A 20312-nucleotide genomic window follows, 5' to 3' on the forward strand; every position below is an offset into this window, starting at 1 on the left:
TTGAATGAAAAATGTTCTCAATCTTTAATATTATGTAGAGATTACCAGAATTTTTCATAACTCATATTTAATTAAATTTTATTGTTTTCTCTTCTAACATTTTTGGATTAAAGAGACTCTCAGTAACTCTTTTTTTTTTTTTTTTTTTTAAAGTTCAAATTTTTTTTTTTTTTTTAATTTTATAGCTACTTTATTTATTTATTTATTTATTTTTGGCTGTGTTGGGTCTTCGGTTCGTGCGAGGGCTTTCTCTGGTTACGGCAAGTGGGGGCCACTCTTCATCGCGGTGCGGGGACCGCTCTTCATCGCGGTGCGCGGGCCTTTCACTATCGCGGCCCCTCCCGTTGCGGGGCACAGGCTCCAGACGCGCAGGCTCAGTAGCTGTGGCTCACGGGCCCAGCCGCTCCGCGGCATGTGGGATCTTCCCAGACCAGGGCTCGAACCCGTGTCCCCTGCATTAGCAGGCAGATTCTCAACCACTGCGCCACCAGGGAAGCCCCTCAGTAACTCTTTTAACGGAGAGGTTTGTCCTGGTTTTCCTCACATCATCCGTTTCTTTCTTCCCAGCAGCTCCAGGCTTTTTCAGTCATTAACACCTCACTGTCTTTTATTACTTATCAGCTCTGTTAAAAGGACTTAGTTGTGGAATAAGTTGAAACTGTTCCTGAAATGAGCCTGATGGATTTTTTTTTATATCTCATATATATACCCTTATGCCCCATTAAAACATATAATTGAGAATTGATTATAGCATCTTCACTGGTAATGGAATTTTTTGTTGTTTTGAGAAATTATCCAACTGAAATTGATAGTGGAGGCTAGAATGGAAGTTGCAGTCAGATAAAACTTGAGCAATGACTGGAGTTGAAATAAAGGAGACACGGACCTGGGTTGATAATGGAATTAAATGATTACTCCTGACTTCTGGTAGAAAAAGTACAGCATCTTTTATCTAATTTTTTGGTGTGTTTATTTTTTTTTCTCTTTAATCTTAAGGCTATTTGTTGAAGTTCTTTAAAATCTTTGTATTTGTCTGGCTTTCCCTGGTATAATAAATGACATCTTCGATGGGAATAGTGGGTCATTTTTCCTTATAGAAAATGTTCTATAATTTCTATTTTTCCACAGTCGTTCTCCCAGAGTCAGATGCTCTTAAACTTCTAGATTTGAAATATTCCCTCAGTGTCCTTCCATCATTTCTCCACTCCCAAATGTAGTTGTTTCTTGGCAAAAGCTGAACCAATGATTCCAGAACAAACAGCACAGTCAGAACATCCTTGCTCAGGCACGTAGCTGAGGGTGAATCTTCTTAGCTGCTGAGCAGGACAGTTATTTTTAATAACTGCCATGTGCTTTTTTCATCATTGTCCTGAGTGTACAGCTGGTATAGAGTTAATGTACTTAGTTCTGTGATTCTAGCTTAGAGGTCAGCCCTGAGATATAAGAGGGGCTCTGAAATAAAGTGGGAAATGACAAAAGGCGTTTGGAAATGTTTCAAATAACTAGTGTGTAACATGTCTTAAAACTTAAAACAGTGATTATTTTCCTTTAAGTCATTTTAAGTTCCCTAACCCAACCGTGTCCCACCTTTTTTGAGGGCTGGAACATGATTACATTTCATTACAATGTAAAAAACCTAAGACAAAAACTATAGAACTTATAATTCAGAAACACGAGAGAATTGAACTTTTGAAGCAGAAGTCTTGGGAAGAGTGAAAGTTTTCAAGTTACATAACTATATATCTCTATATCTATATAAAATCTTAGTTCAGTTAAAACAAGATATTCTTTAATGAAAACCCCTTTGATAATTTCTGCATTGATCTTTGTTTCTGAGCTTCCTATTTTGGCTTTTTTTTTTTTTTTAAAGAGTAATTGTACTTCGTTTGAAGTGTTTGAAGCATACTTAATCTATTCTAGGGCTGACTTATTCTAATGCACCTGGCAGTCATGAAGCATTTGAGCAGATAGGTTGATGGCTGAAGTGAAATAAGTGAAAAGACATCCTATTGAATCCCCTTTCTCCCTCTTACAAGTACACGCTCCATTCCTTGCACGTTTGTTAAGGGCACTGATAGGTGACTCAGTCTGAAGTGTCTGAGTGGGGCTGAAAGACTTGGGGTGATTCTCAGTGTCGTGCTCATCCTGGTTCATGGTAATATTTCGTATCATTTCCTTTTCCTAATAATAATGCTGGTAATATTAGCTGTCAGCTATTGGCAATACTGTGTGCCTGGTGATTCACGTGTTAACCTCATTTAATCCTGCCAACACCCATATGAAATAAGTTCATCTCTCTTGTACAGAGGAGGAAGTTGAGACCCAGAGAGGTTCAATTAGTTGTAGCTGGTAATAGATATCCTTGCTTGGGTTTCTCGGGAAGCAGAGCCTGAGATGAGGATTTTCCTGCAGGTAGTTTGTGTGAGAGGTGATCCTGGGAAGCAGGGGTGAGGGGGCAAGAAGGAAACGTCGATAAAGGGATGCATCGTTAATGTCGCTGCCGCGGTTCCACCAGGACCTCTGACGGTTGTTCAGAATGCCTCCTAGAACTGTCCGTCCGAAGGATGGGAGACTGGGCATTGATACCCTGGATTCTGTCACCCACTGGTTGAGAGCTGCCTTAATTCCCCAGAACTTCTGGGCTAAGCTGACTTGTAGGTTCCCTGGGATTCAGAGGATACTCTGACCCCCCCAAAAAAATAAGAGATGCACCTTGAATTGGGACCATCTGTATGTGGGCATACAGATGAGCTCACACAGCGCTGCCTTTCAGAAATCAGAGGTGGGCTAAAGGGAGGTGGGATGACGTGCCAGAAGCATCTAAAGGCATCAAGGGGATAGGACCAAGCCCAGACTGCTTCCCAAACCTGTGCTCTTTCCAAGCCATCTCCCTGTAAACAGAGATAGGAGATGGGGGGCTGCAAGTCAGCGTGACATGAAAACTCGGAGAATGCACATAGTGATTATCATAGTGTGAGAAGACTGCACATCATCACCATTGTACACGTGATACACGTCGTCAGGATGATTTACTTTCCTGTCTGTGTTGCTTTGGTTAATATTAGCATTCCTTGCATATATGAAGATTAGGATACAAGAAGAATATCCAGAATATTCTAAATATTGAAGGCTATATAACTGATTTGGGATTAAAAATATACTCCATTGTCAAGTTTTTAAGATCTACACATACAGGATCATGTTGTACCCGGGAGCTGTGACACGAGGTGTTGAGTATTTGTGGAGGGAATGACTAAGGTCGATCATGTGGGACCTCCAAGACTATTGTTCACTGTAAATTCTGGGGTTTTTTTTTTTTTTTTGGGTTAAAAATCACTTGGTAACACCATGAAGACTTTCTTCTTAAGATTTTTTATTTAATTTTTAATAGATGACGTATAGCATTGTGTAAATTTAAGGTGTACAACATGTTGACCACTGTGGAGTCGCTCAGACCTCCATCATGTCACATAGTTACCATTTCTTTCTTGTGGTGGGAACACGTAAGATCTAGTCTCATAGAAACTTGGAAGAATATGATACGATGTTGTTGACTGTAATCACAGTGCTGTGCGTTCAACCGCCAGGACGTACTCCTACCTGCAAGTCTGCACCTTGGACCAGCATCTCCCCAGCTCCCACACCCGCTCTCCCCCTGGTAACCACCGCTCCCATACCCACTCTCCCCCTGGTAACCACCACTCTGCTGCTTCTATGATGAGTTCAACTTTTTTTAGGTTCCACGTATAAGTGAGATCATACAGTATATGTCTTTGTCTGACTTCTCTCACTTAGTATAATGTCCTCAAGGCACACCTGTGCTGTCTCACAGCAGGATTTCCTTCTTTCTCATGGCTGGATAATATTCCTTTGTGTATACGTACCACATCTTCTTTATCCATTCAGATATTGACAGACACTTAAACTGTTGCCATATGTTGGCTATTGTGAACGATGCTGCAGTGAGCATGGGAGTGCAGATCTCTTTTTGATATCCTGTTTTCATTTCCTTTAGATATATATATCCAGAAGCGGAATTAATGGATCATATGTTAGTTCTATTTTTAATTTTTTGAGGAACCTTCATACTGTTTTCCATGGCAGCTGCACCAGTTTAAAGTCCCACCAACAGTGCACAAGGGCTCCATTTCCTCCACATCCTCACCAACACTTGTTATCTCTTGGCTTTTTGATGATGGCTGTTCTAACCTGTGATGGGGTTCTCTGCTCAGGGTCTCACAGGCTGGAATCAGGGGTTGACCAGGCTGCAAGGAATCTGTTTCCAAACTCGTTCAGGTTGGTGGAGGAGTCCTGGCTCCTTGCAGTGGTAGGACTGAGGTCTCCGTTTTCAGGCTTAGCAGTCGGCCTGGGGTGGCTCTCAGCTCCTGAACACACCTTCAGTCCTTGTGTTAGGCCCCTCTGTCTTCAAAGCCAGCGAGGGAGGGGGCATGACCCTCATGTCAGACCCCTTCTGTGCTCACATCCCTTCTCCTGGAAAAGTCCAGGCCCACCCAGACGACCTCTCTCTCATAAAGTCAGCTGGCCACAGAGCATACCCTAATCACGAGTCCTGGGGTCCTGCGGGCTGTGCATCCGGGGGCAGAGTTCCTGGGGGCTGTCTTCGACTCCTGCCCACCGCACCCTGTGAAGAACAAAGGACTGGAGAGTTAGAAGCAGATTCAGAACCAACCCTTGGCCCGTGTACAGGATGAATAGTGGTTGCATCATCTGTGTTCCCCGTGCAGCCTGGGGAAGGGTGAGCCGCCAGCAGGTCGTATGGGAAGGTAAATTCAGGCTTCTTGTTGGCGGTGAGGCTCGGGCTCATCATATTATAGTTCTTCCTGGCGTGACTGACGCAGCCCTCGCTGGAATATAAAGTTCTTACGTTTCACGTCAGTACTGGGGTAATATTTCTATTCCAAATGTTCAGACAGTATGAGGCTCAGCAAGGTTAACCGACTCAGCCAAGTGGCTGGTTCATGGACAGCAAAGCCACGACCAGGTGTTCTTCTCACAGACTCCAGTGGCCACGTGCTGGCTCTGCAACCAGCGTTTACTGAGCGCCTCCTGCGGCCGGGCTGGGTGAGGTTAAGGTGGACGGTGGGTCATGGTCCTCCAGGAGCCCCGGCTCTCCACCTGTTGTGCTGCAGTCAGGGGGCCAGATGTGAGCCTGTGAGTCGGTATTTATACCCATTCCGGTCTCAGTCCTTTTCCAAACCCTGCCTGACCCCAATTATTCTGTGTCCTTAGCTGAACTCGATGCGGAGCACGCCCAGAAGGTCCTGGACATGGAGCAAACCCAGCAAATGAAGCTGAGGGAGCGGCAGAAGTTTTTTGAGGAAGCCTTCCAGCAGGACATGGAGCAGTACCTCTCCACGGGCTGCCTGCAGACAGCAGAGAGGCGAGGCAAGTCAGGGAGCGGGCCCCGCGCTGCGTGTGGCTAGGGTGCTGCCTCCAGAGCGGGGCTGGGACAGAGGCTCAAGGGGGATGCGTCCTGCCGTCTTGGTCTTGCTGTTGCTGTTGCCTCTTCTTATAGTTCTAGGCTTTTGTTGAAGATATTTAGAAAACATGGAATACATTTGTTTTTAAAACATTAAAAAGACAAAACAAACATTAGCCATAATTCTGTAGCACAGGATCCCTAATCCCTATTACTATTTTAGGGTGATTCTCTCTTGTGCGTGCCTATTTATATAGACTGTACATATATCTGGCTTTGTATCTAACTTTCCTTCATAGTGTATGGGGACCTTTCCCCTACATTATTAAAACTCCTTTGAAAGGGTATGTTTTAAAAGCGGCATCTTCATGGTCAGGACATATCCTAGCAGTTTCCTAGTTGGACACTTAAGATTCTTTGCCTCTGTAAGTCGTGCTGTGATGTACATCTAGATGCATCTGATTGTTCCCAAGAACACGCTGAGGGGCACAGGAGTTGGATTCCAGGCCCCTTCACCAGCCTTTCCTTCCCAGGACCTGGTGCCTGTGGAGGAGTGGTCTGGGCGGGCAGCTGACGTTTTCTCTCTGGCCAGCGCAGGAGCAGTGGGCAGCGTGTACAAGCGTCCTGGGCTTCCCCGCTTACCTGCCCTCCCTCCTCCTGGAAGCCCCTGCTCCTCCCAAACCTCTGTGCTCATTCTTCCTCTTTTGCCTGGCCCTGGCCTTTCCTCTCCATACCCTGCCCCTCATGGAAGCCCCCCTCCCCCAGTTTATCTGTTACCCTCCCTCTGTTTCTTCCTTCTCTGTGTGCTCCCCAAGGAGAGGTTAAAGAAATCAAAGAACGAGGAAGGAAAAGAATGTAGAGAAAACAGACTAATAGGTGTGACTTAGAATGACTGAAGGATGCGTTACGTTGACAGTGCTTCTTAAACTGAGGTGGATGGTACAGATTTGAAGTTCAACTGCTTCATCTCCAGTCAGCTGGCCCTCTGTGTGTCCCACTGATGGAGAGTCTGTCTTCATCTGGAAAAGTCAGACTGCATGTTCCCTCAGAGTACGTTCACTATTCACTTTCTTTAGTGTTTGGTGCTGGTTATGGAGAGAGCCATCCCTGTTCACTCCAGGGATCTGTGTCATGTTGTGGGCAGCAGCTGAGAAGGACATCACCCTAGTCTGCTTGGGCTGCTATAACAAAACAACACAGACTGGTAGCTTATACACAGCAGGGCTGGAGGCTGGAAGTCTGTGGTCAAGGTGCTGGCTGATTTGGTTCCCAGTGAGAGGTCTGCAGCTTGTCCTCACTTGGCAGGGAGAGCTCCATCTCTGGTGCCTCTTCCTAGGAGGGCACTAACCCCATCCTCAGAGCCCCACCCTCATGACCTCTAGAATAATCACCTCCCAAAGGCCCACCTCCAGAAACCATCATATTGGGGGTTAGGGCTTCATCTTAGGAATTTGGGCGGGTGGGGGGGCACCCAAACATTTAGTCCATAACACACACACCCCGGCAAATCTGCCCCACAGATTTGAGCACAGTGAGATGTTATGCCGAGACGGCATGGGGAGGTGGGAGTGAAGAAAAGAGCAGTAGAGACTCTAATGCTTGTTCAGTTTAGTTCAGCAGACATTTCCTGCGCACCTGCTAAGTGCTCAGCAGAGGCAAAGAGAATATGAAGGTGCCTCTTAGGAGATCCCATCCTCAGGGGATGAGGACACAGCAGAGGCTGCAGCTTCAGAAGTCCCTCTTGGTTGGCCGTGAGCCTGCTGAGACAGGGATGGGCTGTTACTGCCGGGTCCTTGTGGCCAGCACAGCCCAGTGCTGGGCAAAGAGAAGGAAGGGCTCGGTCAAGACGTGTTGAACAGATAGCAATTAAGTATTAAGGAATTGAATTTTCATGGTTTCAAGCACCTAAAAAAATGTCCTTCAAGTTTCAAAAAAGTGTTGGGCTCTTTTTTTTTTTTTTTTTAAGGTAAAAAAGAGAGTCACACATACATTGCCAATATGTGTGGTTTTGAAAGCACTGAGGAAGAAAATTGGAGGCCTTGGGCTTTTCAGCTTCCTGCTTCAGCTGGAGCAGAAAAGATGTTCACAAATATCAAACAGGCTTCTCCACACAAGGCTGTCCAGGGCCATGCCTTAGACTTCCCAGCCTGGGAGTCACACATCCCTTTCTTACAGCATATTCATCTCCAAGGATGAACACGCTTTCATTTAGAAAAATCAGTCAAAATAAGAATCTCTACAGTGAACATGGTATTTTACACTCATTCCACTAAATCAGAAATAGCAGTCTGAATTTTTCTCTTTCCAAAGCATCATTTTTTAGTTAAGACAAAGGCATGGAAAGTTTTATCCAGAAAATGATCTAAGGGTGAAGGGATATCTGTGCCCACTGGGATTGTGGTGAGGCTGGGAACCACGAAGTGGGGAGCCTCACGCACGTGAAGGGGAGTGAGGGCAGTGCCCACCATGCTGAGGAGCAATGGGAACCTGGGGCCCACGCATGCCCAGCAGCTCCACGTGCCATTAGGACGTGATGAGGTGTTTTGTAAGACCCTGATGCAGGTTTTCTCTTCCACCTGACAAGACTCCCATTTTCTCAGAAAAACATCTACTGCTTTCACCTTGTTGCTAAGCACCTGGGTATCCTGACAGTGTGTAGTTAGTTGTGACTACATCACCTTGAAGATGTCCTGTCTGTACCTGTGTGTTCCCACTGTTAGACCTTGGGTTCCTGGCATCTCTGCTGGGCTGGTAGTTCAGTCAAATCTTGTGTAGCCAGGGGCGCCCCCTGTGCCCTCAGACACTCTGACTCAGCCCCTGGGTGTCCCAGTGCCTGGGGAGGGCAGGAGGATGTTCGGGCTAGTGCTAAACCCAGTAGGTCTGGGGTAGGGCCCAAGAATGTGCATTTCCCACAAGTTCCCCGGGGATGCTGAGGCTGCTGGTCTGGGGTCCACATCTTGAGAACCGCTTCTTTAGGGTACATAACTAGGACACAGTCATAGGACAAGTGTATCTAATTGTACTGGATTCTGTCACAAATACCCACACCAGTTTACAATCTCCCAGAAGCTGTATGTGTGTGCTCCACTCCCTCCACAGCTTTGTCAACACTTGGTAGTGTCAGATAGTTAAAATTTTTCACCAATTTATATGTATGAAATGATACTTTATTTTGGCTTTAATCTGCAGTTCCTTGATTGTCCATTTCTCTACTGGTTGGTTGTCTTCCTTTAGAGTCTTACACTCATGGTATCAGCCTTTTCTGATGATGTCTGGTGCAGATACCTTCTCTCAATCTGTGGCTTCTCTATTCTAGTGTGGCCTTTGCTAAATGTGTTTATTTTTAAGCTTTGCCCACTTTATTTTCTTGCTTATGGTTTGTACTTGTGTCTTGTTTAGGCAGTCCTTCCCTCCAAGTTATAAGGATACTCTGCTGTGTTTTATTCTAAAAGTATCTATGTTTTCCATTTTATATTTGGCCCCTAAATCCACCACCATTTGGTTTTTGTGTGCATCGTGAGGTAAGGATCTGACTTTAATTCTTCACAGCAGTAACTGTCTATCTCAGCACCAGCATTCTCTCCACCGCTCACATGGTCTTCTGTGAGTTTCAGTACAACTGAGTCTTTTCTAGGCTTTCTTTTCTGTTCCAGTCTTCTGTTTGTCTGGCCTTAAGCCAAACCTTACTATCTTAATTTTAATTCTTCATTAAGTAGTGGTTCTCAACCAGGGGCAACTTTGTCCCTTCGGGGATCCATGGCAACGTCTGGAGAGTTCTCTTTGTTGTGATTGAGGTGGGGGGTCTGTAAGTGTCCATTTCAAAAGGCTTGTAAATTGGCTTGTTCAGATGTTTCCTGTTACTACTCAATTTTGGATTGCTCAATTATCAAAGAGGTACATTAGATCCTCATTTCCCCCATGATTATGGACTTGTTACCATTTTCCTTGTGATTCTTCCATATTTTGCTTTATAAAAATAACCACAAAATATATAGTCACATAGAAATTCTGAATTACCTTCCTGGTGAATGGAACCATTAAAAAAATCACTAAGCAGGGGCTTCCCTGGTGGTGCAGTGGTTAAGAATCTGCCTGCCAATGCAGGGGACATGGCTTTGAGCCCTGGTCCGGGAAGATCCCACATGCTGCAGAGCAACTAAGCCCGTGCGCCACAACTGCTGAGCCTGTGCTCTAGAGCCCGCGAGCCACAACTACTGAGCCCGCGTGCCTAGAGCCTGTGCTCTGCAACAAGAGAAGCCATTGCAATGAGAAGCCTGCACATGGCAACAAAGAGTAGCTCCCACTAGCTGCAACTAGAGAAAGCCTGCGCATGGCAACGAAGACCCAATGCAGCCAAAAATAAATAAAGTAAATAAATTTTAAAAAACAGAAAGGAACAAACTACTGATACATGCTGTAGTGTGGATAAACCTCCAAAGAAAAAAAAATCACTAAGTGCTGTGTTTTACCCCAATAATGCTTTTGTTTCCCCTTCAAGTCTATTTTTTTTATATTTATATAGCCATGTCAGCTTTCTTCAAGTTAATTAGTTGTTTGCCCACTTCCCATTTTTCCTTAGATTTTTTTAATGTTTCTGTTCTTATATTTTAGAAGTGTCTCTTACCAACAGAATAACTAGATTTTATCACTTACAGGAAACATTTTCAGGAAAATAGAAAGAAGCAAATACAATGGTAGTAATGAAGCCAGGCAGCCAGTGATCACAGCAAATGTAAACGAACCAGATCTGACACATAACAGATTATAAAAGTGGCTTCGTTACCACCTTATTCAGTGCTTTCTGTTTTCCTGCAAGTGCCCCCTACGCTTTTAGTCCAATTATTTTCCCCCCTCTTTAAGAGAATGGCACAGACAGAAAAAAAGGGAGACTCTGCTCCTTTCAAAACTGAAGTCAAAGCCAGGCCGAAACGCCACCAAGGACTCCACAGTCACAAAGAAAACCCGTGTTCCCCACCTTCTCCCCCACAGGAGAGCAACCCCCCGAGGCACGAGCTTGACCCCTGTGCACTCAGGTCCCCCTGACGGGTCAGCCTTGCAGGAGCCCCAGGGCAACACCGCCCCGGTGTCCCCTGTGAAGTGGCCGTGCTTCCTGCGCGGCCAAGGGCGACACTGATGGCACATGTCACCCGGCTCCCCTGCCTTGGAGGTTGCCGCCTCGAGTGGGATGTCTCAACTGTAACACGCTTTACCTGCTTTAGTGCTGAGCCTTCATGATTTCTTGTGCCCAGAGACAATCAGATTCCCACCTTCCTGCCAGACAAAACAGGGATCTGGCTCTCGTCAAGCCGCCTCTCCTGTCATTATCGTCCAGTCCTTCAATTCAGCTGGAGTAAATTCCCCAAATTTGATACTATTATGATTATTTTACTCCGAGTTTTATATATACTCACAGACTTACATGTCTCTTCCGTGCACTTCGGCCTCCCTACCGGGACCCATGCCCTCTTCCCTCCTCCTGTGGTCCGACCTTTGCTGAGAGCAGGCGTAGGGGGGAGTCATATCTCACACTTGATCCTAAGAGATGACATTTACCTCACCTCTTTGAATCTGTTATTCCACTGTCTTTCTGACTCCTGTTGCTGAGCTGTCAGTCTAAGTATTTCCTGATCTTTCCTAATCTGCGCTTTCTCTTTGATGTTCATCATTTCGCTGCAGTGGATTAGGTGAGGATTTCTTTCATCTGTCTTGCTTGGCATGTATTTTGTTCCTAAATCCTGGATGTCTGATCTTTCAGCAAATCTGGAAGGTAACCAGCCTCTTTGAATATTGCTGGTCCCTACTGTCTCCATTCTCATTTTGGAACTGTGAATATGTAAACTTTTGCATTTTCCATTTCTCTTAAGCTCTTTCATACTTCCCACTTATTTCTTTGCTGTGTAGCGGAGAATTTGTCTTCTCATTCACTAATTTTCTATTTGGCTGTCACCTCTTTAACTTGTGCCCGAAGTTTTAAATTTCAGTGATTTTTCCTAATTTGGAAGTTATTTGGCTTTTTTTCAAATGCCTGATCTGATTTTTGACACCTCGTTCATTGTTTGATTCAATCTCTTCTTTCTTTAAAATATTTAAAGCCACTTTGAATTCTCGGGAAAAGATGCTAACAGTCTTTGTTTCTGCTGACCCTCACTCATAGTGACACGTGTACTGTAAATTCCGGATCGGATTGGATTTTGTGTTGAGTTTACATTCCTGTGAGACCCTGGGTTAAGGATGTGTCGACATCCAGAAATTTCTATTTGCTTGTGACAGGCAGCATCATGCCTGGGATGATTTAAGTTACCTGGCTTGTAGTTTTCTGGACCCCAGAGGCAGTTTAAATATGAACGCCAGACCCTGGAGGCGCCCCTCACTGTGCCCAGGCTCAGACTTCTAGTGCTATGGCGTCCTTCTGCTGGTGGGCTGGTTTTTTTTCTAGTCTGTGCTTTCACTGCACGGAGCTCTTGGTTGCAACTCGCCAGCTTGTAGATGTCCAAACTTTGCTGTTAAGATGAAGACTAGAGAAATGTCACAAGGACAGGGAAGACCCCAAGTGGAATTGTAGTAAAGCTGGGGGCAACCACAGCCAGAGGTGTCTGGCAGGAATGTCAGCCTCTTTGAGTCAGTGCCCACCTCCGAGGCCAAGAATTGTCTGATGCAGATAGGGTTACCTTCAGCACTTGCAAGCAAGAGGGCTGGGGGTGAAAAGGAAAACTGCTGTGGCAGGTTAAGAGGTAATAGTAACCAAGGTTAAGCTAGGATGGATTTAAAGTGCCAAACGGGGACATGTCAGTAATACACTGCTCCAAACTCTATTTTAAAAGTCTGGAGTAGCGGGAGATATTTTACACCTAGGAAACACAGTGTGCTTTTAGCCTAACACAGTGGAAGCTCACCTTTTAAAGTGTTATGAAATGACAGAAGGTCTAACCTCTCCCTGTGCTGGTCTCCCCAGAGCCCATGGGCAGCTTGTCATCCATGGAGGTGAATGTGGACGCGCTGGAGCAGATGGACCTGGTGGACATCTGCGACCAGGAGGCCCTGGACGTCTTCCTGAACTCCGGCGGCGAGGACGACACTGTGCTGCCCCCTGCCTCAGGTCGGGCGACACGCCTGCACACGCCGAGTCACACCTCATTCCACGACTTCCCTCCACATGGAGAACCGCACAGGGCTGTTCGGTTGCACACGGCGTGCACAGCTCTTCTCGTTCCACTAACCTGTTCCACACGCACTCTGGCCTCACAGAAGTGGACAAACGAAAACACTGGCTGTTGTGGTCGTGAATTTCTCAAAGACTCTCAGTGCTTTACCCAGATACCTTCAGTGAACAGGGAGCTTTCTTGAATTGTGTTCTTTCTCCTCTGGCTCGGAAGTTAGAGTGGGGTTTTTCTGGTTAAGCACTAGAATTTTGGGGAGGTGGGAGCTCTCCGGTGTGGCTTCCCCCTCCCCCATTCGGCAGGTATTTTTTTGATCTCTGCTGTGGGCAAGGCCAAGGTTTGTGTTTAGCACTCGGCTTGTATTTTAAAAATTAGTTGCAACCCTGTGGGCACGTTATCTCCATTTAATGCCTTCCCGAAATTTTCATGTTCATTCGGCACATATTTACTGAGGCTTCGGCCCTATAGCTGGACTCAATTTATTTTAAATTTCGGACCATTCCTTCTGGGTGGGTGGTCTTCGTAGACGTAATTACAGAGAACGAGTTTAAGTTTCTTCCATGTACAAAAGGGCGAAAGGCCAGCCCTTCAGCAGCACCTGCCCCTTAGCTGGTGGTCCCACTCCATGGGCTGCCGTCCTCACAATTCAGGACCGGGGCTTCCTGTCTACGCATGTCCCTAAGGTCTCCACAAAGCAGCTCCGTCCGTCTCCCCTTCCCGGGAACTGCGTGAGCAGTGCTGCCCCAGGGAGGGAGGCCCTTGTCCCGCCGAGAAGGCCGGCCCCTTCCCAGGGTCAGGAAGAGACTCGGCTTTGACTCCTTTAAGAGGATCCACAAGGGTTTTTCTTTTAACGTCCATTTCTTTGAATTATTTCAAAGGATATAAAGAGGTAAATCTAGATTATCAAGGTTACGAGGAGTGCTCCTCAAAGAAATGCAGTGTTCGCGGTTTGGCCTTGAGCACAGTGCTTTATTGGATACTGGGAAGGGTTCGGGATCTTTCCATGTGTCACAGGTGGCAGAAGGGTCAGCTCGGGCCCTGGGCTGCCTCTGGCGTCACCTAGCTCAGCATTTTCTGGGGGCAGTTCCTGCACTGCCATGGGGCCTGGTTCTGCAGCCTGCACGTCACAGGAACAGAGGACTTACACCCGTTTTATGTTCTATGAGAGTTCAAATGATCATCTTCAGGGGCAGTTCTCAGATGCAGTACTTTTATGACAAGCTCGCTTCTGCTTTATTTTGCAGGACCTGAAGCAAGCCCCGGTCAGGATGCAGTTACTCTTCAGGTTCCAAATCCCTCCCGATCCCGAGCCACACGGCCTTCCTCATCCTTAGCCTGCACCGACCCGGCTGCCCAGGACCCCAGCGAAGGTGGGGAGTCCCCCGTGGTCCAGTCTGACGAGGAGGGGGTGGAGGTGGACACCGCCCTTGCCACCTTACACACTGATGACAGTGACTCCTAAACCCGGGCGCCCGTGCTCTGGCCACCTTCAGGGGACAACACAGCTGTGCCCAGAGGTCCGCGGTGAAGGCAGGTGGATTTAGGGAGGCTGTCGATTTTTACCCAGTTGCCAATAATGTGTGAGAAACTGACTGAAACAACAGCTACAATAAAGTTTGAGGACCGCAAACACAGCCGGCTTGTACAGAAGGGCTGCTAAATACACACGTTCTGCAGGCCTCAGAGTGCAGGCTGGGCCAGGAAATTAGGTGTCCACCTGGCTCGGCACTGAATGGAAAAGCCCTTTACAGGCAGGAAACTGTGCTTCCTCTCGGCTCTAACCAAGTTTGGGTTTTCTTCTGATCATTACAAAAATTATGAAGTCCAACATGCACGGCCTACCTTAATAGAGCACACACCCGGGCCCAGAGGAAGAGAGAGAAACCGAAGCCAAGCCCACACGCCAGCCCGCTCCTGACGGGACCCTGCTCCCCCAGGGACGTGTTTTCCCCTCTCCCCGCTCGCTCACAGCCCAGGGACGAGGGGCAGGCTGGTGCGAGGAGGGGCGGCTGCGGCCCTACACCCTCGTGGCCACGCTGCCTGCTGGTGTCCAGGGGCCCCGCAGAAAATGAGAGGCAAACGGCAACCGTTTGGGTTTTGTTCAGAGGGCATCCAGGCAACCGCCAGCAGAGGGAAAGTGAGATTAAAGATTAAAATTCGGTGTTCACTCCACTCCCTGGCCAATGGGACAGACCCCCTCAGCCCATTTATCAGAAAACATCTCATTTCATTCACTCATCTTCCACAAGACAGACAAGTGTCCAAAAAACTTTGTTTTTATTATTAAACCTTGTAGTACAAACCTGAAAAGTAAACAAAAAACTGGCAATAAACAACATGAAGTCTTCCCTCCCAGGGGAGGGGTGCAGAGCAGCGCTAATAAATTAAACGTCAGACCGTAAGCCGTAGGCAGAAGTTCACTGTCCAAAAGAGGGCAAGAACACAGCAAGGCCATGAAAACCGGACAAGCACATTGGAAAACACGACTCTGCTCATGTCATTGTTAAATATTCCAACACACAGTTCAGTCTTCTGCAAACGACAACCGACAAAGTGTCACAGGACGCTCCTGACAGCCCCACCGGCGAGCTCAGTGCAACACGGGCAGCTGCGGGATCAGTGAATCCAATTATGAAACAAAGAACAGCTTGTGAAAACAGTTTCCCTTTTTTATTCCACACATACTGTACACACAACCGGAGAAGGGCAACAGCTACTCCATTATTATTTTTTTTGTTGTTGTTCAGTGATGTAAGCAGCACTTATAAATGTTACAAGAAAAACCCTGTAAGCATCCAATCCAACCGATGAAGAAACTGAAGTGTAAGGCTTTTCTTCATCTCGTCTTCTCACCCCCTCCCCTCCCCCACCCAGAAAAAGGCTCAAGTATTTAAAACAATTTACAGGCGTATGTACAAAAGGGACGGGATTTTTTTTTTCTTTTTGTTACAACATGAAGAGAAAAAAATAGACCAGATGAGCGCAGATGCATTTTCACATTCAAAAAGAACGGCAGACCTCCTAGTGGCTCTAGATGTGATCACCAACAAAATGAGTTTAAAAAGAAAGATTAATGCTGACCTGTGAAGGTGTAAAACAAGCTGTGAGATGAAGATGGAATGTTAGAAAGATTGCACATCCATGACAAAGAAGCACTTAACGGCTTCAATCACTTTTTTCCTTTTTTTTTTTTTTCTTAAGGATGCTATTGAAGGGTTTTTTGATAAAGTAGCCAACAGCACCAAAAAATAACAGAATGGATTTCCTAATGAAATCAGGCACAGGTTTCCCTCACGTGACCCCCTCCAAGGCAGGCAGTCTTTTTCTTCTCTTTCCTTTTTTTCCTTAAACAGATGCATAGTGATGTGCTGGTAAAGAGAACCTAGTCACTCCGACTTCCTCATTTGCCTATGGTTAGGAAACAACGTCCACCTTCAGCTGCCATAACCGCCCAAAGAAACACAATGGGGATTCTCCGGTTTTAACAATTACAAACTCATCCTGCACATGACAGAAGAAAAGACAGCCAAAGTAAAGCCATTTCTTTCAAGTTTTGTGTGTGTGTGTGTGTCTGTGTGTGTGTGTGTGTGTCTCCTATCCCTTTTCCTCTCTAGAAAAAATCTGCTCACATTACTGACGGTTTTAAAATTTGTTCTCCAAACTTCACCCTCTTCAAAAATGGGTTAAAAAGCCTTTTTTCCCCCAACAATTACAAAAGAAAAAAAACAAAAAAACAAACAAAAGAAAACACAAACAAAAATCAAACAAAAAGGCTTTTGTCAGCCACAAGGGGCAATACAAATTAATAGCCCCTCAAGGGTTTTAAAACAGTGAATATACGGCAGTTTCAAAAATCTGACTGCAGTATCTAGGTATTCTAAGTACAAAAAAAGTTCAACAGTTTAATGCTAAAACAAAATTAGTTCTCTAAAACCAGAAGAAAATCTTCTTCAGAGCTAGTGCAAAGACAGCTTGTATCCTACAGCCAGTACTCCAAACTAGAATATAATAATTACAGAAAAATATCTATCCCCGGCCCCCGGTGCTGGCGTCTTCACGAGGAGGAGGCGGCGAGCCGGGAGGGCGGCACGTCCACCGTCGCTCTCTTGCGGGGCCCTCTTTTTGGTGTGGGTTTACCGAGACAGTTTTCAATGCTGCCGTTTTTACCAGATACCTTGCCACAGATCTGATTGACCAGGCTGATAATTTGTTCCTGTTTCGGGTTGAAAGGAAGACACAGGATTAGCCAACGGAAGAGCGTCGCCAGGACCCCCCAGGGAGTCACCTTCATCAAACCACGTCAGAGCGGCACCGAGGGGGCGTGGGGGGGGGGGGCTGGGTGGCCTTGGAAATCCGCCCCGAGGTTCCCAGGTGCAGCGGCCTGGGAGCTGGTTAGGACAACAACTTCCCGAGACCGAGGTCCCCTGGCCAGGCACCTAAACGAAAACACTCCTTCTCGGGGAGAAACCTGCCTTTTCTCATCTGGAAGCCAAGGATACGGTACACCAAGTCCCTTCCTGATGGGCAGCTTCCTAACCCCACTTCCCCCTCCAGGGAGCCCAGGAGCGCCCCCTGGTGGCTGTAAAGTCCAAACGTTCACAAGCTGAAAGCCCTGAAATACCTGCAGCCCCAAAACCAGAGTAAGCATGGAGCTGTTTCCTTAGAGCTGCTTTCCCATCTCGTCTGTACCTTCACCCGTGTCCACGAGGTCCCTCGCCGCCGAGACAACACAGCAGCAGGCTTCCTGCTGCCGCCACCTGGGCACCTCCTCGGGGCTGAGAGGCCGCCCGGGGCCCCAGCAGGAGGGGGAGGGCTGGGAAGTGAGGGGAGACTCAGGCCTGAGGGCCCAGGGCCTCTCACCTGGCTCCCTGCATGGTGACAAATGCCTGGGGGCTGCTTGTTGCTCTCTCGGCTACTCTGGAGCCTACTTAACCTGCTCTTGCAGATGAATGCAAGCACGTGTCTATAAACGTTTCTTATTCCCTCCTCAGCGAAGGGAAGAGAACAAACGGAACAAGAGAACCATCTATCTGTTGGCGTCAAAAATACATGTGTAACTTTAACACAACTTGCAAGAAACCACGGGGAGGAGTATTGAAGTGGCCCATGTTCTGCCATACACTCCAGAGCACCTGCTGGACCAGGAGGCCACGGGGACGGGAGGCCACTCCTTCACTCAAGCCTGAGGGTCAGCCTAGTCCGGGCCCAGGCCTGCTCCCAGGCACTGCAAACATCGTTGGGCCACTTAAAGCACTTGCGATACACATGCTAATGAAGAACAAACAGATGAGCTTCATTAAAGCCCAGTTACCTGCAGCTAAAGCCACCTGGGCAGCAGGGGGTCCGAGGAGGCAGCCACCTGCCTGCACCTGTGTGACCGAACGGCTGGACAGAGGGGTCTGACTGCTGGGCACCGGGGCTCAGACCAGAGCTGTGCTCTCAAAAGCCATTTCTGAGATCCAACCCAGAGCTGGAAATTCCCCAATAAAAAAAAAAAAAAAAAAAAATACAGTTCAACTCAATAGGGAACTGACTTGTGATTTTCATTTACTAAAACAGACCACTGGCAAAGTAGGAGGCTTACAAAACCTTTCCTCTTCCCTATGCGTGAGAACCAATGATTAAGCTTCAGACCGACAGACCCTACATATGTGATTCTTTTCCAGGATTTTGGTCACATCAAGACACCTAGCTCCAAGATGGGCTGGAGGTGGAAACTAACCCACGTTTTGTTGAGCTTCAGAATCATCTCGAGAAGCCCCAGCGCCGCCGGCTGTACCCTGCGAGTTGCCAGAGATGCTCTGACTCAGACACGAGGGTTTATTTTTAACCGTGCTCTGACATTTGCTGTTCAAGTGAAGAAGCAGGGAAGGGAAAGTGGTTATTGCCTTCGCTGAACATGCTCTTTGAAAACAAAGAAGATGCAAAGAGATCCGTTTTCAGCTTTCCAATCTTACAATTTAGCCAAAGGCTTCTGATCAGGTCCGACCACAGCCTGAGACCCCACGGGCGCCCCCATCGCCTCCCGGGGCACCCGGCCCGGCCCTGCCCTGCCCTGCCTGCCCTGCCCGGGGCTGCCGTGTGTGATGGCCGGATGAGGCTGCCTTACGTGGGACTGGCCACCCCAGGTTTGGGGGGCAGTGGGGATGGGGGAGCCGGCAGGTTCCACCCTCAGAGAGGGGCTCATGGCCGGACACCACAGGGAGGAGGACGCTTCTCTGGAAGAGGGCGGGCCAGGAGGGGCCACGGGGTCCCCAGAGAAGTCTCCCAAGGTGACCCCCCCCCCAAAAAAGGACTCCGGGTCAGTCAAGGAGTAAAAGGGCCACGTGTCTCCAGAGCTGCGAGCTTGTACCTGGAAAGGCAATTGCAGAGCAGCCTGGAAGCACGTAAAACACACGTGACGAGACGAGACAGGCTGCTCTGGAAGCGGAGCCCTGGGTGCTCCATGCCGGCTGGAGCAGTGCCCTCCGCAGGGGGGCACCTAATGGGCAGCGGAGGCCAGCCAACACAGAAAGCACCTCGCATGGACCTGCCCCTGGGGACGGCTGCGGTTTTCAGAGAGGGCGGAACTGGGATTTATTCAGAAGGTGAAACCTTCGGGAGCAAAAAGTGAAAGGCTGCGTGTCTGCCGAGGCCCTGGGGTGAGGGCAAGGGCGCGGGCACTCTCAGGGCCGCCCCCTCGGGCACCGCCCGCAGGCTCTGAAGTTCACCACGCACTGACCCACAGCAGAACCGCTGGCAGCTGCGGGGAGGGACGCCGACACGGGCAGACGGGCAGGGCGGTTGGCACTTTGTGTCCCAGAGACCCTGCGGGGCCAGGGCCAGGAAGGCTCCTCAGGCCGAGTCCCGGGGCACCAGGGTCGGGCTGCTCTGAGGACACGGAGACCAGATGGACGCAGCCGCGAGGCCCCTGAAGCGGCCCTCGGGCTGGAGGGAAGGGGAGCCCTGGCTTGGCCCTGCCAATTTCGGTCTCGGTCTGTCCCGCGCTGTCCCCTCAGGATCTGGGCCCCGACTGGAGGTGATGGCACAGTCCCCTCCAGACAGCGCAGCCACACCCCGAAACCAAACTCCTTATGAACCGAGCCACTGAGGCCAGGAGGGAAGGCAGAGCGGAGCGCGCTGCGCACGGGCTCGCTGTGGCACGACAAAGCGCGGCCAAGGACACAGATCCCTGCAGCCTCAGCTGCTGGTTTCTCCAGGCCAGTGGAACTCAAGCCAGACCTGCCCACTCCCCCATCCTGGCGCAGGGAGCTACCTTCCCACCACGTCAGGCTCCGTCCGGCCAGAAGGCACCTGGAACCAGGCCGGCTGCACGCGGTCACGACAAGAGCTGTGACACGGACCACGCGGGCAGGGGACCGCTGCCACCCCGCGACGCACTGACCTCGTCGTAGCGGTACATGAGCTTCAGGCCGCGGCAGGACTTCTGCTTCTCCACGTGGCGCAGGGCGCACTCCAGGCAGAAGACCACGTTCTCGTTCTCCTGCACGACCTGCGGGACGAGAGGCACCCGAGGCTGAGGGGACTCGGGGGTGGGGGACAGGGGGGTGTCCCGGGAGCAGTGTGGAAGGCCACCGCCCAGGCCAGGGGCGTCCGTGACCCAGAGACACGGGATACTGACGAGAACACCAACAAGTCACCGGGACCGGGATCGTCCGCCAGGAAACAAGTGACCATCTCTGAGCTGCACCTAAAGGCCTCGAGGGCCCTCTTGG

General features: G+C 48.6%; 2 protein-coding genes across 13 annotated transcripts in view; one reads left to right on the forward strand and one right to left on the reverse strand.

Moving 5' to 3' along the window:
* Nucleotides 1-14231, forward strand: part of DTNBP1 (dystrobrevin binding protein 1) — a 121872-nt gene extending 107641 nt beyond the window's left edge. Inside the window, exons 8-10 of the mRNA XM_057555284.1 lie at nucleotides 5251-5406; nucleotides 12393-12536; nucleotides 13842-14231. Of these exons, the coding sequence (XP_057411267.1) occupies nucleotides 5251-5406; nucleotides 12393-12536; nucleotides 13842-14059 (518 nt within the window). The 3' untranslated portion in view covers nucleotides 14060-14231. The remainder of the gene's footprint in view (nucleotides 1-5250; nucleotides 5407-12392; nucleotides 12537-13841) is intronic.
* A 626-nt stretch (nucleotides 14232-14857) lies between these two features.
* The window catches only part of JARID2 (jumonji and AT-rich interaction domain containing 2), a 246768-nt gene continuing 241313 nt past the window's right edge, over nucleotides 14858-20312 (reverse strand). For 9 of the 12 annotated variants that reach the window (XM_057555273.1, XM_057555278.1, XM_057555280.1 and 6 more), the window contains 2 exons: nucleotides 19982-20089; nucleotides 14858-16810 (listed from right to left, as the gene is read on the reverse strand). In XM_057555273.1, coding sequence (XP_057411256.1) covers nucleotides 16652-16810; nucleotides 19982-20089 — 267 coding nt within the window. In that variant the 3' untranslated portion in view covers nucleotides 14858-16651. Of the gene's footprint in view, nucleotides 16811-17908; nucleotides 18068-18126; nucleotides 20090-20312 lie in introns of those variants that run through there. The other 3 variants (XM_057555275.1, XR_009009570.1, XM_057555277.1) reach the window with 3 other exon arrangements.

Source organism: Balaenoptera acutorostrata, chromosome 10 (genome assembly GCF_949987535.1).
Source record: "Balaenoptera acutorostrata chromosome 10, mBalAcu1.1, whole genome shotgun sequence".
In the NCBI taxonomy this organism is placed as follows: Eukaryota; Metazoa; Chordata; class Mammalia; order Artiodactyla; family Balaenopteridae; genus Balaenoptera; species Balaenoptera acutorostrata.